General features: G+C 48.5%; 3 protein-coding genes and 1 long non-coding RNA gene across 6 annotated transcripts; 1 reads left to right on the forward strand and 3 right to left on the reverse strand.

Moving 5' to 3' along the window:
- Nucleotides 1-720: 720 nt before the first annotated feature.
- On the reverse strand, nucleotides 721-2,032 carry org (oogenesis-related gene). 2 transcript variants are annotated; one of them, XM_011614648.2, is made up of 6 exons: nucleotides 1,859-2,032; nucleotides 1,716-1,784; nucleotides 1,441-1,648; nucleotides 1,111-1,283; nucleotides 892-999; nucleotides 721-816 (listed from the first exon to the last, which is right to left on the reverse strand). In XM_011614648.2, exons 1-6 carry the CDS (start codon nucleotides 1,913-1,915, stop codon nucleotides 805-807), a joined length of 627 nt encoding a protein of 208 aa, XP_011612950.1. In that variant the 5' UTR covers nucleotides 1,916-2,032; the 3' UTR covers nucleotides 721-804. The 2 variants fall into 2 exon arrangements, with proteins under 2 accessions (XP_011612950.1, XP_003974045.1); XM_003973996.3 differs by having other exon boundaries at nucleotides 1,713-1,784.
- Nucleotides 2,033-5,267: 3,235 nt separating this feature from the next.
- LOC115247342 (uncharacterized) lies at nucleotides 5,268-7,041 on the reverse strand. Of its 2 annotated transcripts, none has more exons than XR_003886410.1 (3): nucleotides 6,911-7,041; nucleotides 6,734-6,828; nucleotides 5,268-6,608 (listed from the first exon to the last, which is right to left on the reverse strand). It is a non-coding gene; the product is annotated as an uncharacterized lncRNA (long non-coding RNA). The 2 variants fall into 2 exon arrangements; XR_003886409.1 differs by having other exon boundaries at nucleotides 6,892-7,025.
- Nucleotides 6,710-9,828, forward strand: peak3 (PEAK family member 3). Its single transcript, XM_003974052.3, has 4 exons — nucleotides 6,710-6,844; nucleotides 7,019-7,176; nucleotides 7,456-7,931; nucleotides 8,597-9,828. The coding sequence occupies exons 1-4, from the start codon at nucleotides 6,780-6,782 to the stop codon at nucleotides 9,563-9,565; spliced, it is 1,668 nt and encodes a 555-aa protein (XP_003974101.2). The 5' UTR covers nucleotides 6,710-6,779; the 3' UTR covers nucleotides 9,566-9,828.
- On the reverse strand, nucleotides 9,715-12,992 carry oaz1a (ornithine decarboxylase antizyme 1a). Its single transcript, NM_001308228.2, is given in 5 exon segments — nucleotides 9,715-10,336; nucleotides 10,420-10,505; nucleotides 10,592-10,767; nucleotides 10,894-11,039; nucleotides 12,757-12,992. Coding segments are annotated over 5 exon segments (657 nt in total). The 5' UTR covers nucleotides 12,876-12,992; the 3' UTR covers nucleotides 9,715-10,205.
- Between the last annotated feature and the right edge of the window lie 2,222 nt (nucleotides 12,993-15,214).

Raw genomic sequence — 15,214 nt, forward strand, 5'->3', positions numbered from 1 at the left:
TTGCTGTGAAAGAGTGTTTTGAGGAATTCATTGAAGGCAGCTGCATCTTCAGTAACGACCAAGTTCGTTACAAATACAGAATTTCACATCCAAAACAAGAACAAAACGGCTTAAGCCATTTGATATTTAGGAAACTGGGGATACATTTATCCACCATTAAGGATGCTGGTTGATGCTTCTGCACCGACATGCTCAGAGCCAGAACCCGACCCGTTTCAGTTAGTTCCTTAATTGGCCCACATCACTTCAACATCGGATGGGTCAGCAGATTCTAGGCTCCTGTTAAGCTAACTGGAAACATGACACATCTGAATGTTAGCCAGTCACCATGACAACTTTTGCCAATGCTTTCTTCCTTAGAGCTTCCCATATATTCAAAGTCGTATGTCCTTGGAGTCCCTTCATTAAACAGGAAACGCAGACCAACATGCAACTCTGTTGTGCCAGACGCTAACTCATTGCAGGATTCAGTTTCAGTCTACTTTGGCTGCAGCATTTTCACAAATGCCATTTCAGAGTTCAGCATTTTGGTTTAGAACAGCGACCATTTACCTGCAGCATGGACTATATGCACTCATGTTGCATCTACATGGTTAACGGGAAGCACATCACAATAGCAATTAACTTAATTAGCAATTTACTCCTGAGCCTGAATTATACCGATAACGGTTCATTTGGTTTCATTTAAGAAGCAATACTGCCATCTAGAGGGAGACAACGTCAACGTCAAGAGACAGTTTTATTGGACAAGTATAAACATACAAAAATACAGTACAACATTTTAAAGACGGCCAGCGTGAACGCTCACGGGTCACCCTATGTAGAGGGGGAAAAAGAGGCATACATTACTGCGTGACTTTCAGTTTTCCCCCAGTGCCTCTGCGATCTTACCGTGTTCACATCTTGAATTACAACCAAGCTTTTCTCCTGAATTTCAATGTCACTTTCCGTGTTGTTGTGCGAGCGGTACTCCTCGCTCTCCGTCTCCACGGTGCTGGGCTAAAGAGAGCAGATGTGCAACCGTATAACCAGAGGCAGGAGCAGCAGAGGGCGTTCAGAAGAACGGTCATCAGGCAGACGAGAGCGTTGACAGCAGCCTTGATCACCAACCTCATAGTCAGGATCCTCCTCAGGGGCGTCATCGTCAGCGAGCTCCTGAGTGAGTGCGTCCACCCAGGTTGGATGCTCTGCTTCCTCATCATAGTCATCTTCATCCTCGTCCAACTCATCCTGCTTTCTCTTGCTGCCTTTCCCACACGGTTTAGTAGGAGATATCCTCATTTCTGCTCCGGAAACAAACTGGTTAAGGCCACACAGGATGTCCTCAAATGCAATTCAGACAGATTTCCATTTTTTGGAATGATGTTTTGATTGCAAAATTAAGCTGGCTTTTGCATGAAACTCCACCTCAAAGGTCCTTTTTAAGTCAACGGGCGATACCTGGGGAGAGGGAGCGTCCGATGGTGCTGGAGACGGGGTACCCCAGGGCGCTCTGCAGCCACTGCGGCAGGACGGCCAGCAGCAGCCGGGTCACCCGGTGAAGACGCTTGCGGCCGGCGAGGTTCTGACGACCGGGGCTGGTGATAACCGTCTCGTCCTGCGGCCCTCGGAAGCCCAACACCCACAAAAACCCGCGGTAAGCGCGTACCTGCGTCAGAGGAGTCGAGTTAGCACTGGAGTCCACATCAACATGCGCAGAACGCTGCTCGTACCACGACGCCGAACGGCCAGAAAAGGCCGCGGAAGACGGAGCTGAAAACGCCGCTTTTCTTCACAACAGTACCCTGGAAACGAGGGAAAGAGGGGTCATTAGCAAAAACACAGCCTGAAGCCGAGTCTCAGCTTTTCTCCTAATTACCTCGTTGCTCGGGGCTTCCTCCTGCTCCGGACCGTTTCTGTGGACTTCTACAGACATCCTGCCTCGAGTCAAGACCTGGTGGACCTGGTGGACCTGCCGGCCTGGAAGGAGAACGACGAGCTCAGCTCTCACTGACAGGAGCGTCGGTGTGAAATGTAGATGTGGACGTTTCACTGCGGCCACTCAACAGGCCCGAAAACACCTGCAGCAATCAGATCCGCACCAATCAACGCGCTCCGCCAATTAACCTGAACAGACACGTGACCAGGCGCCCGGCGGTAATTTATCCTCCTGCTGGGTGCTTTCGCCTTAAAACGCTCCGATCGTGGAAAACTACTGATACAAGGACAGCAAAGAGTAAAGCCCATGAGCGAATCAGTGCTTCACTTATCTGTTGATTTGACTAAAAGGTTTTTCAAGTCTTAAAGTATAACAAAAAGGTTATTTTGGCTTGACTAAAATAAAGAATATAGAAGTTGCAGCTTTGTATTAAGTGAAACGAGCAGCATTTCACGGCTATTTTGAACAACAAGAACAATGATTCGTTCAGTATTAATGAAGACACTTCATTACACATAAAGATGGAGTAGAAGAAGAATCTCATCCACTAGACAGAAGAGGTAGTGAGACGCTGCTTCACTGCCTCGTCTTTAGCATATGAAAAGGTCTGAGCCAGAGGAGAGCCTCCCTAATTGGAACGGATTTCCGCCTCTCGCTTTCATCACATTTACGCATCAACACGTCACGATGCAAATGCTTTTTAGCGAAGTAGAGACGAATAAAAGCTGGCCCTCGTCCTCCCTCACCAGCCAGGACAGCGGGACCCTCAGACAGCGATGGAGAAGAACACGGTCACGCGCACATTCAGCATCGGTGCCATTTCCAGCGGGGTCAGAGCTTCAGACGACGTCTCCGGGGCTCGCCGGCACAGCAGCGCGGGGATCCGTGCCCTGCTGTGGGCCACCAGCAGCGCAAAGTCCTTCGGGAATTCTCAGGGATCGGAAACTCAGACGAGCAGGGAGAACCTTTACCCGAACATACTGACACCGGACAGCATTCCACAGTTCACGATCCCCAGCCTGTCTGTGCAGAGCAGCCTGAGATCCTTGGACCAGGAGGATGTTTCAGAGTCAGAGGAGAGCTCAGGGGGCTCCGGAGCCGATCCAAGTTCCTCACTGTGCACTTCTTCGGCAGGCTCCATGTTCTCCTCATCCTCCTTATCTTCAGGCCTTGGCTTGATTCCGTTGGACCGAAGAGCTGAGCGAAGCATCTCAGACCCTTTCAGCCGAAGATCATTTCCTCACAGGGACGGGTCCCGTCCTTGCTCCTACTCGGACGTCCGGCGCTGCCTGGACCCTGCCAGCAGAGCCGCGTTGTCCTTGCCCCACCTCGCCAAGGTCACCACCCCGTACGGCTTCATCGCCTTGAGTCAGAGCCCGCAGATGGCAAGCGAGGAGGCGCTGCTCTGCCCAGCTGGTCTGAGGCGTTTAAACAAAGGAGACGAGAGGACAGAGAGGACGGTTAGTGTCAAGGGAAAGTCCTCTCCACTGTTAGGAGACAAGATGAAACTGTCTGAGGAACCAACTGACTCACAGAGTGCAGAGGCGGCACTGAGGGGGGGGGGCTCCTGCGGCCCTCCAGGCAGGAACAGTCAGCGCAAGCCCAAAAAGCGTTTTTATGAGATCATTAGGAAACATTTTCAGTTCTCATCGTAGGAACCAACTACAGTGACTGAAGTTCTGCCCGCTGGCTTCAAAATGTGCATTTATTGGTGATAAACAGGTTTTGTCTTTTGTGAGGTCATTAAAATGAAACCATCATAAACGGGCTGATGCAAAATGGTCTTTTTGCGAGGTCGTCATGTACTTTCACCAACTCCAGTCGGTAATTCTTTTTTTTTTAAGCTCTTGGTCACCGTCTGCTCCTCTCTTACGATGATGTCATTGTCCCCACAGTAACAACCCCAGAGCGGGGTGGAAATAGCCGTTTCTACTTGTTTAGCATATGAAGAGTGTCGGTGAAGAGGCCTGTAATGATGGTCCACAGATGCAACCGTGCAGCCTGGGTGCACGACTCTCCCACAGCCTGAACTACAGAGGGCAGCTATGATTGTAGTGCAGAGCACTCTGCTCTGAGTAGGGGGCAGCAGAGCATTCAGGTGGTCCGGATCTAGAACAACGTCCTGTTTTCTCAATGCGAATGACGTAAGTGGTGACGCAACTGCATCGGCGTTTTTAAACTTGCAGTTGAAGGAATTCTCTACGAAACTGAGACATTATTGCAACACGTGCAGTAAAATAAGAAATGAATGCAGGAAACACACAGAAACACACGTGGTTTTCCCCATACAAGTTGCGATGCTAATTTATTGAGTACAATCAAATACCTCTGCATGTACACCACTGTTTGAATCCCTTTTATTCAGATACAGACAACCGATACTGTGTTAAAGTTTACATACACGGCAGCTCTGATGCCACCAAACCCATTATTGATGATCTCTAAAATAAAACAGACTTGGTAGCGACGCTTCAAGCTTTTTTCCTGGGTTTAATTCAGCCAAAACTCACCCGCAGTCTGTCTAACAGACTCTAACTTCACCCTTCAACATTTTCCTGCTCGCTTCAGACTTTTATGATCCGCCAGGTTCGAATCTTCGACCACCGGCGTGCGTCAGATCGCGATATGATGCGACGCGCATGCGCACAAGCTGGCGCCGTGCATACGGAAGTAAACGCGCACGTCAGTGACGGTTACGGTCTCAGTTGGTGGTTGATGTTCAGTGGAAGCTGAAATGATGATGAAGGTCGAGAGAGTGAACCCTTCATCCGGGGTTTTCACAATGAGTTCTTCTAAAAGAAGATTTCGGCGACATCTGTCAGCGCTTCCCTAAACACTTAACTGACCTAAACACTTAACTGACCTAAACACTTAACTGACCTAAAAGGTTCTTTTTAAAAAAAAGGAAAAAAAAAAAAGTGTACATGTCAAAAAAAGAGTTCAGAGTCTGATTCAGAAAAATAATAGATGTGTCTCGACCTCTGCGTCCGGGCTGTGATGGACTGACCCTGTGATGGAACAGAGAGGTTTAAATCCCTCTAAAGGAGGCCTAGGAACGACTGGAGGTTGCTGCTGAGCACAAGGACAAAGCAACATGTTGTAGAGGAAGTTGTTCATTGAAACTTCTGTAAAATCAAACCCAGTGACAGTCTCATTTCATATAAAATACAAGTGTATCTACTGTAATATACGGTAAAAAGTCAGTAGAGTATGTGTTGTACTCACAACTGATGTGAGATGTAAGTTTAGATTGAAAAGAGGGAACATTTTCTGAAAGGAGCTATGATTCTTAACTCAACAGAAATGAATAAATAATGATCATTCTTAGTAATGAATTCATTTAGTTTACTTTAAGAAATCATTCCTTCATTTGTTTTAACATCACAAATGAACACGTACGGAATATTTATTCCAGCATACATTAGTTTTGAATTTGAAAATGGTTACAATAAATGGTGTTCACGTGTAAGCTAATTTACTTAATTTATACTTTGCTCAAGAGGTGAACTCTGACATGTCTGACGCCTCCTGGGCTCCTTATTCTGCTGTTTTACATCACAATATGATTTACACATTGTATCTCAATGCAATTATCATCTTAATACAACAGTGACGCGACGCATCCGTGAGTCACATCTGATATGCTCACATATGAGGTTTATAACGTACCACGAACAACATCTTTCCCAGTTCCTGTGTGAACCTTTTAAGTTGTTCTTGCTGAAAATGTAACTTATAACTATTCTCAAAACGGTTCTAAATATGAATAGTTTTAAAATAACTATGTATTTCATGAGAAGGTGAAAGGTGGACGACGATGATGTTCTCTATCATTTTAATCATTTTATTTTTATTTTTTTTTAATTTAATAAAGGTTCAATAATAACAATTAGGACACAGCAGATGCTACAACTGTGTATTATAGTTGTATGAGGAAATAAATAGACAGAAGCTGAAACAGAACAGAATGTGACAAAATGCACTGTTTAGCAACTGTCGCGCAGGTGTTCCACCACAGTTCGAATCCTTTTTTTTTGACAGAGATTGTATTTCTAACATGTGCGACTGCTTGCATTTCTATTAACAAAACGGTGCCCAGACTGAAGCAGTGGGCCTGGTTTTCCTGCTGAACTCGATAGCAGCAGGCTATGTTAGCGTTTTCTCAAAATAGCTGCCTACAGGATGCAAGATTTTACTGCTGCTGTGGTGAGAATAACAGCCTTCCGGCAGATAAAATCTGGTCATGTGTAAGGAAAGTCATGTGAAATGCAATTTTGAATATTCCAAATATTCACCTTTAGCTTTAATATCACATTTTAAGTGATATTTGTAGCCTCTGGCGTCCAAGTTTTATCATAAAACAAGTCACCGCCTTAAAAATGCAATATATCACAACCAGACAGTGTATTAAATGGCCCTGCCTTGTCCTATTAAACAGGACACATTCATACAAGACATAATGTCCCAATAAATGTCCCAATTCTGAGGGAAAGGTACGGAGTATCGCACATTTATTGGCTGTGCTGCATCACCAGCACTTCAGACTGAAGTTTCAGACTGAGACACGCGAGACTGAAGCCTGGCGACGCTTTGCTGCCGGCGATCTTTCACATTTGTTTCTGCCGTGTTTAGAAAGCAGTCTTGGCCTTAAAAGAGGCGTTGCCGTCCCTCGCAGCCCAGCTCTGCCGATCTGCACAAACGATAACAAGAGCACAATAAAAACCACACCGGCGTGAGAGAATATTTAAATTTTCAGAGGGAGGAACTAATGCAGACAGGAAACCTGTTAGTTCTCCCCTCCCATGAGTTACTCACACGCCGACTCCTGCGGGAGCTGAGGGAGCAGAGGAGGGTGGTCGCCATGGCTTCAGGTCCAGAGAGGGAAGCAGCAGAGCAGCCACCTGTGCTGCCTGTGAAACAGCGCAGGTAAGAACACACAACAGAAAAGGAGCTTGCTCAGGGGTTGAACTTACTCTCCTCATCCTGCATCACCTCTGATCCACGTCCCCACACGGATCACCAGGATCCCGATTCATTCCCTGCAACAGTTTCCTGGGGAATTTGTGCCAATGTTCTGTTGTTCTGTGTTTCCTCGTGCAGGAGCCGCTCCTCGGGGAGCTCCAGTGTGGAGAGCAACTGGCTGATCCCCAACGCCGCTGAGGAGCAGCCTCCCTGCCACTCAAGCAACGACGTCTTCCCCGAGCCGGTGGACTCTATGGACTGCCAGGCAGTGTCCTGCCCCATACATCAGCGCTACGGTGGGTTTAGCATGGAGAACACACCTCGTGCACATGAAAAAAAGAAGCTTGTGGCTTGTGTTTCTGGTGAAAATGACAAAGAGGAAGTAAGCAGCAGAAACTTCTGGGTTCAGTTAGATGAGTCGGGACACGCTGGCTTCACTTTCTGCCACTGTGGACAATAGACGCCGCCTCTGGTGTTGGAAATCAGTGTTTCACAGTTCCAATGTCAACACAGAGGGGCAATAGAGGCATTATTATCATTATCACTCTCCTCTCACACCTTCCTTGCTTGCCCAGGTCCCGCTCGACACCAGGTCAGGTTTTACTCTGATGCGACCCCACCGCCCATTCCAAAGAAAAGACTAGCTCGCACCGTCTCGCTCCCCGACGCTGCCGCGCCGCCGCTTCCTCCTCTGTCGCCACTGCCAAGCAAACCTCCCAAAACCTTCTTCCATGACCAGGATCCTCCCATCCCATCCCTCTCGGAGCTGTCCTTTGACACCCCAGATGAGCACCTGCCCCACCTCTTCAGGAACTTCGAGGACCAGAGGGTGGTTTTCCAGGGAATTCAGCATCGGCAGACACTCTTCCTCCAAAGTGTCGCACGCAGCATTGATGCCGGGATCCTGGTGCAGGAGGGGGCTCCAGAGAGGGACGAGCACCAGTACCTGCCTGAGGATTTCCTGCTACACGAGGGGTCCACGAACATCGGGGGGACGGTCTACTACAGCCTCTGCAGCCCCAAACTTCCAGGGAGGGAGCTGGCTTTGAGGGTAAATACACTTGACTGTATCTTAGAGATTGAGCTGGAGAAATCTTTCTTTGCTTTTCTTTGTGGGTGGAGTTGCAGGAGAGGAGCAGTCAAGCTTCGGTTTCAGATCAGGTTTCTGTGAGGAGTTCGCTGGTTCTCCCGGTCCAAAAAAGCCAAACACCTGGAGTGAGTGAATGGTGTTTGTGTACGTCCTGGTGACCTGTCCAGGGTGGAGGACCTGTCCAGGGTGGAGGACCTGTCCAGGCTCCAGCGTCCTTGACTACCCCAACATGTTACAGAGGGTCTACTACTTTCTATGCTACTTTCCTTTGAGATATTTTAATTCTGTGCAACTTTAAATATTTAAAAACTGAACATTTTTGGTAGACAAGTCGATTTTTCTCCACCACCTTTGATTTTTTTGATCCATCCATCTTCTGTGTCATGCTGGAGCACAAATGTGGCCATTATGAAACCTTTTTCTTTAGTCTTTTTCTAGGCACTGCCACCTGCCATGTGAACATTCTATGTTGGTTTGTGGTGTCAAACACTTCCTCCAAACTGTCACTGGGTGTTAGAACTGGGACAGGAAGGGCAGATAACAAGTTTTTTTTTTGTTTGTTTTTTTTAACACAATTGCAGAGCGGCATTTTAGTTGCATTTTCACGACCGTGTCTTTTTGTACAGGTGCAGAAACAGAGGGACCAAAGACCTCCCACTGACGCCAAACAGCAGCACGTCAATGTGCAACACGCCGTCGCTCACTTCCAACCTCAAGGCGAAGCCAATTTACCCCCGAACTATCTGAATGCAGCCTGCAGTGTCACCAATCGGCCGGTGGGTGGCGGCACCTGCAACCCTGACCACGACGTGCCCTCGGTTCGGGGTTTACTCCTGAGGGGCTACGCGGTGAGTGTTGAGAGGGACCGGCCTCACTTGACCCTGGAGGAATTTGTGGAAAAGAGCCCTTCTGAGCAGAACATTGGTTCTGTGGATCACCACCGGCAGCTGTGTGTCCTGCTGCTGCAGATAATAACGGGCTCACAGCACCTTTACAACACCAGCGGCCGTGCGGCCGAGCTCAGGCCTGCAGAGATCATGCTAGTGTGGCCCCCCAAGGGCCAAGAGAGGGAGGCCGTGCAGAGCCCAAACACCAATCAAAGAAGCAGCAGTCAGTCACCGAGGAGACGCGGCCCCCCTCGTGTCGTGTTGTCCCTGGATTCCTCCTATTGCGGTGGCCCTCACCCCCTCGGCTACATCAAAACCCAAATCGGAGCCCTGATTCAGTACTGCCTGAGCAACCAGGAGAATCTGACGTCCTCATACCAGCACGGGCTCATTCAGCTGGCCTCTGAGCTGCGGACCGCGGGCAGCGGGCTGCAGATGGCGGACGCGGCAGCCACACTTCAGGTGCTCCTCTGGGGGCCGCGCCTGTCGCTCCTCGACCACAGGTTCCCCGTGTCCAGCACGGTGCAGAACTGGCTGACCACGAAGCGCGCCCTGCTGGTGCTGAAGCTGGCGGAGAGGGGCCTGGTCCAGGACGGCTCCGCTCTGGACTGGGAGGACGGCTTGTGTATCAAATACCTGTCGTCCACAGACGGCGAGGTTGTGGTGAGGGCCGTCCTCCGGCTGTGGCCCCCCCTCGACATGGACTGACTTTCTGGGGCGGAACTACACACGAGTTCAAAGCTCAGACAGAATGTTTCCCCTTTGCCAAAAATAAATTCTGCGAGAACATTTCACTGCCGTAATTCTTGCCCCGTTATTGAGCCTCGGACACCATGAAATCGCAGCACCTCCGACTCCAACGTGAGCACTTTTATTTAGTACAGTTACAACATGCAGCTTTCTATCAAGTGAATCAAAACAAATGAAAATCATGCACACATTTCATTAAAAATCCATATAAACAGGAGAATCAAATGACAGTTTCTATGAAACATACCTACTTACACGAGTAAGATGGATCAAAATGAATCATAAATATTCCACTGTGGAAATATGACAGGTGTGAACGGGAACTCGGCACTACACATCATGGAACGTCACGACGGTGAGGACATTTTTTTTTGCCCGAGCATAATATGGGCGTTAACTTCTGATTCCTGGTACATTAACATCTTACCCTAGTGCAAACAACATTGCATGGTAGATCAAATAAAACAATCACAAAAGAAGCTATGAGAACAGACCTTAACCATACTGGGAAAATACTGATTTCCGGGGGGGGGGGGGGAGGGGGGAGAATGTGTAAGCAAGGACTGAAAACAGGAGAATTTTGACCGCTCAGCATAATTTAATCATCATCGGAGGAGTCTCGCTCGATGCTGTAAGCCATGAAGAAAGCGTCAGGGCGAGAGGGGATGAGGGGATGACCCGGTCTCACAATCTCAAAGCCCAGGAAGCTGAATGTGCGCAGGAGGGATGCTGAGGGCAGACAAGGGGGAAATGTGTTGAGCACCGGCCTTCAGGACACACGCGTGCAGTCAGTGGCACGTGTCTGCGCTCACCTCTGTCGTCACGGCTCTTGTGAAAACAGATGAACACGTGGTCAGCCTGCAGGTGTTCTTCCGCAAATTCCAGCAGAAGGGCAAAGCTGAGGAAAGAGAGAAGAAAGAAGGTGTTAGCATGCTTGGGGGGGGGGGGGGGTCGTTTTCCTCTCACTCCTGCCCGCTGACTGACCTGTCTTTGCTGCCCTCGGGCAAACTTCCAGGAGGGATTTCAACATAGAGGTTCCGTCCTTTGAGAGCTGCCCTCCAGGTGCAGATCTTGCACTCGGAGCGACGGGGCTCAAAGTGCAAGAACCGCACTCTGCCATTAGCCGGAGGCGGCTCCTCGAGAACCAGCAACTGAGAATCCTACAGAGGGCCGAGAGAACACGGAAGACAGTGACATCATCGAACAGAAAACTAAAACCCTCCTGTAAATGAGCAATAGGCTCACGGAAGGATCAGAAACCACTTGATATACTGTAATTCACTTACAGAATAGAATAGCTTAGCTGAAAGATTGCGATCCCGTTGATCATTCCCTCGCCCACCTGGGATCTTCAGGGGTGGGAGAGGGGCATCAGGAGCACCACAGAGGCCCTGGACACGGGTTACTGCAACAGCGGGCGCACCTACTGGGACTGGAGAGACCGGGGGACAGAGGAAAGGCAAAGAGGGCGGGGCCACTGTTAGTGAGGGGCTCCCTGCAGGTCTCCATCTAGAATTTTCCCGATTTCAGAACTCTCGGTCCTTGACACTGGGACTCAAAGTGCGGAACTTATTTGCTAAAGTTGAGTTGGTCAACGCCCCATCGGCAACCGTCCCGACTTCACACTCCCTCCCTCAAACACGAAGGACATCCGTCGACGTCTCATGTGACCCGGTTCCTTTGGTGCACCCGAGGCAGAGCAGCGGAAAAGGGGTGCGAGAGCAGCAGTTTCTGTTTACGTTTCAAACCGCCCGCGACGGCTCTGCGTGGACCCAGTCAAACCACTTCACAACAAACAAAACGCAGTTTTGCAGGTCTGTTACTCTGAAGGTCGGGGGCTTACCCGGGGCACACATGGCAACCATTGTTCATTAGAACTGAAATCTCTAACAACAGAGCCCCCCCTCCTCCACCCAATCAGATTAGGTGAAACGATAACACCCGTCATGCAGGTTCCAGTGCACACCTATTCAGAGATCTGCACGTCCACAGCAGCCTGCATTCACAAGGTGAGGACTCTCGAACCGGTGCTTGCGTAACGGCACGTTGGTCGCAGCCAAGAAGTGTTAAAAATTTCCTTAGAATTTACATAATAAAATCCGCAGCCAGCACTGCCTATCGGTCCCACCCCCTCCAAGCAGAAACATGAGCAGGGTGAGCAGGAATGCCTGAGCATATGTCGGCAGCTGCTTGTGTTAATGTTAAAATGTGCCAGTAGACTGAACTCTGATGCGCCCCCCCCCCCCCTCCTCCCCGAGCAGTGGAAATTTCCAGCGGGTCCTTCGCAGCAGCGACGCTGCAGCTAAGCTAACAAACATGTCAGCACACGAATCGACCTCTTAACTAATCTGAGAACCCTCCGATACCAGGGTCACCGAGCCAGGCCGCCGGCCTTTACGGTTAATGATTAGGTTCGACCCGGGCGGAACAGCCGCTAAAACGGCCGCCAGCCTCCGTTAGCTGGTGTAATAATTAGTGTTGTTGTCATTATTTAATCTCCAAGGCGTCTCGAGACGCCACATTTTCTACGGGCACCATAAATCCGATTTTTTTTTATGTAAAAAAAATCGATTCTTACGTGAAATGTACACAACATTCTGCTCCACGAAATGAACAGACCGTTTTCTACCCTAACAAAACGACATAAACCTCTATGGCAGCCTCTCAAATGCGGGTGTTATTGGTGTTTAGAGTCAACAGGGCTGCATTAGCAACTATCTTCGGAGGGAAACGCGTATGTTTGGTCCACGCACGCTAGAACCGTGAGCAACTGGGCCCGTCCTCTGTAACTACAGCAGGCATAAATATCCCAGTTAAACACCACTATGTTGTCCGAGTCCGACAGAGACTCACGTATTTTAAATGTAAATTCTGTCCTTGCATGGGAAACTCGGTAGTATCAGAATTCGGAAGAGCCCCTCGGATGTGGCTGTTCCAACAACAGTCACCAGTCAATAAACCAGTCATTTATTTTGCAAATGTCACCTGAGATCAATAGCCCCGTTTATGTAAACAAGAAAAGCAGGAAATGGGAGCAGCCACTCCGGGAAATACACGGCGTCTGTCCCCTGCCAGGCCGCGGTTAGCAACTTAGCTTAGCAACTTAGCTTAGCTTAGCATCGCTAATTTAGCCAATAGAAGGACGTTACCTTTCACATTCGGGTTTATTACTGGACTGCTCGATCACGGGCATGGCGGCTAAGTTTCTCTCTTTTTCTCTGACAAAACAATGACTATTCAAAATCGTCTGTAGGTTGGATTTAACCATCCGGCCTGCGTCCACAGCAGCCTCTCGTTCTGTCCTCTCCCGACGGTGTGTTTGCCTGGGAGCCGCCGGGCTGCGGTATTATTCGGGGGGAGTGTCCTGCTCTCCGTGACGTGGGGCCGGGAGGAGAGGAACCGGCCCAGGAGGCGATGATTCGGTTTTACTTGCATTAATGTTTAGTCGGAGATCCGGACCAGCTGTTTTAGCTTAACTTGTTTATGAGTCAGCGGTGGGTTTAGAATTTAGAAGAGCTAAAACAAACACGTTCACGGGGAGCTGAAGTCCGCTGATCTGCACGTCTTCAGAATTAATTACGAAAATCCTGCTTTGGCATAATTTGTGATCAGAATAATTACAAATTACGCAACAAGATCGCCAGCCAAGACAAACAAAAGGGCACAGGAGGTTATCCTTAATTGTAAACATTGCTGAATACTGTTCATAGGGGGCCATCCTCTTGACTTTGACCATGACCTTGGCCTGGACTGGATCTCTCAACGGTACTGAACCAAGAGTCATGACCTCTGCCAAAGGTTCTGTGATGCCAGTGTTTATCTGCCTGTTTGCAAAGTGACTCAACATGTTATGAATAGATTTTCGTAAAAATTTCAGAACAAATGAACAATTAGCAAGGAACACATGATTACATCATCTTCCAAAGATCAGGCCCAAAAGGCTTTGATTATAACGCCACCTTTGTTATGTTATGTTGTGTTATGGAACTAAGAATCTAATAAATAAAGAGTAAGAAGCATTCTGGGGTTTGGCTTTTTAATTAAGTGAAAATTACATTATTAAAAGTCTTTGCGTGCCAGTTCAGGGTGCTCCGGGTCAGGCTACAGGGAACTGCCATCTATTGAACAACATGCTGTATTTTTGAGGTTGTGCTATTGTCTAATTTTTGCAACAAAGCAAATAGGAAGTTTCTCTCATCATCAACACCTGGACGTTTAAATTTACCCATTCGTTTCCAAAAAGCAGATAAAAATGTAAGTGTGATTAAGCCATTCTACAGCCAACTTGGTGAAAAACTGTGTTAGTTATGATTGGAGTCCTGTAATAATAGATGGAAAGAGGTAGATTTAATAAATTCAGATATGCCTGAGGGCTGATTGATTAGCCCACTGCCACAATCAGCGGTTTTCTGTTCGTTGTGTTTTTCTATTTACAGTCATGTGTTCTAAAGTGGTGGCGCAAGGTCAAAGGTCAAATCTTGTCTTTTACATTTCCCGTGGTTCTCGTTTTCCTGGAGAACGGCTCGAGTTGCTTCTTTATTCTCCATCAACGAGGAACCGTCACAACAGCGACTGATTCACACGCCACACACATTTATTTCGGCAAGCGTTTGTGGCACCTGAGCTCCGTCTCCCGGGGCTTAGCGTGCTCTGCCTCTTTCCTTTTTTGACCCTTGGCCAGCTGTGCTTGTCAGTCAGGAGGAGCGGAGCACGCTGCAGAGCAGCGCCTGAGGCAGAGCAGAAGCCACCGTCCACACAAACAACCACACTTCAGGTAAGTCCGTGGCTGAAACTGTGTTTCCGGACTCCCTTAAAGCTCTGTAACCTTCTCTCTGTCTCTGTTTTAAAGCACCTGGCTGAAGATTCTGACCTTTGGTGAGCAAGTTGGAGCTCTGACAGGAATCACAGGGCCCAAGTAAGAAAACACGTCTTTTGCTGTAAACTGAGCGTAGAGTTTAGCACGTAGCTGCACGAGGCTGTGTTTGTGTCCACCTGTAGTGTCGTACGATCGGATTCTGTCCATCCAGAGCCTGAGTGACATTCCAAACCCATGGAAGCGGGTCACTATGAACCGCTGCTTGGTTCTGACGCTGACGGTGCTGCTGATGAGTGCAGGGATGAATCAACTGCACTGTGAGTGTTACAGAGAGGAAAAACAAGACGGCTCAAATGTTGACAGACTAACTTTGTCTCTTTTGTGCTTTCTAAATTGGATTTCCAGATGCTGTGGATGCTTTTCTTGAAGAGACCGGAGTCCGGACTTTTGTTGGGAGCGTTCAGGACGGTTCATTTGCTCAGGTAACAGCCTGCACCTGTAAAGCTCGGCTGGTCTTTAATGTCACGGGCGGAGTATTAGCCTGGTTCCCTCAAAGGAACCTGGGAAATGCTTCCTAAAACAGCAGCTCTGGCCGTATTTGACCTTTTAAGAAGACACACTGAAGGTTTGGATTTTGGAGGGGTAATTCTGGGATGTCAAGAGTCATGTCAAGAGCCCCTTTTCCATCAACATCTCCAGTTTCTTTACCTGGGCTAGCATAATTTGGCTATCTGTGTGGTTGTGCAGCAAAGATATGAAAAATTGTCTCAAATCAGCCTGATTGTGGTCGT

The sequence above is a fragment of the Takifugu rubripes genome, chromosome 20, assembly GCF_901000725.2.
Source record: "Takifugu rubripes chromosome 20, fTakRub1.2, whole genome shotgun sequence".
Taxonomy (NCBI): Eukaryota; Metazoa; Chordata; class Actinopteri; order Tetraodontiformes; family Tetraodontidae; genus Takifugu; species Takifugu rubripes.

Excerpts from the sequence above, each read along its gene's own strand:
- peak3 (XM_003974052.3), top strand. The coding sequence starts at position 6,780 with ATGGCTTCAGGTCCAGAGAGGGAAGCAGCAGAGCAGCCACCTGTGCTG. Across the intron at positions 6,845-7,018 it reads CTGCCTGTGAAACAGCGCAG|GAGCCGCTCCTCGGGGAGCT; the intron begins GTAAGAACACAC and ends TTCCTCGTGCAG. Across the intron at positions 7,932-8,596 it reads GGAGGGAGCTGGCTTTGAGG|GTGCAGAAACAGAGGGACCA; the intron begins GTAAATACACTT and ends CTTTTTGTACAG.
- org (XM_003973996.3), bottom strand. The coding sequence starts at position 1,915 with ATGTCTGTAGAAGTCCACAGAAACGGTCCGGAGCAGGAGGAAGCCCCG. Across the intron at positions 1,649-1,712 it reads TCTGGCCGTTCGGCGTCGTG|GTACGCGCTTACCGCGGGTT; the intron begins GTACGAGCAGCG and ends CCTCTGACGCAG. Across the intron at positions 1,000-1,110 it reads AGGAGGATCCTGACTATGAG|CCCAGCACCGTGGAGACGGA; the intron begins GTTGGTGATCAA and ends TGCTCTCTTTAG.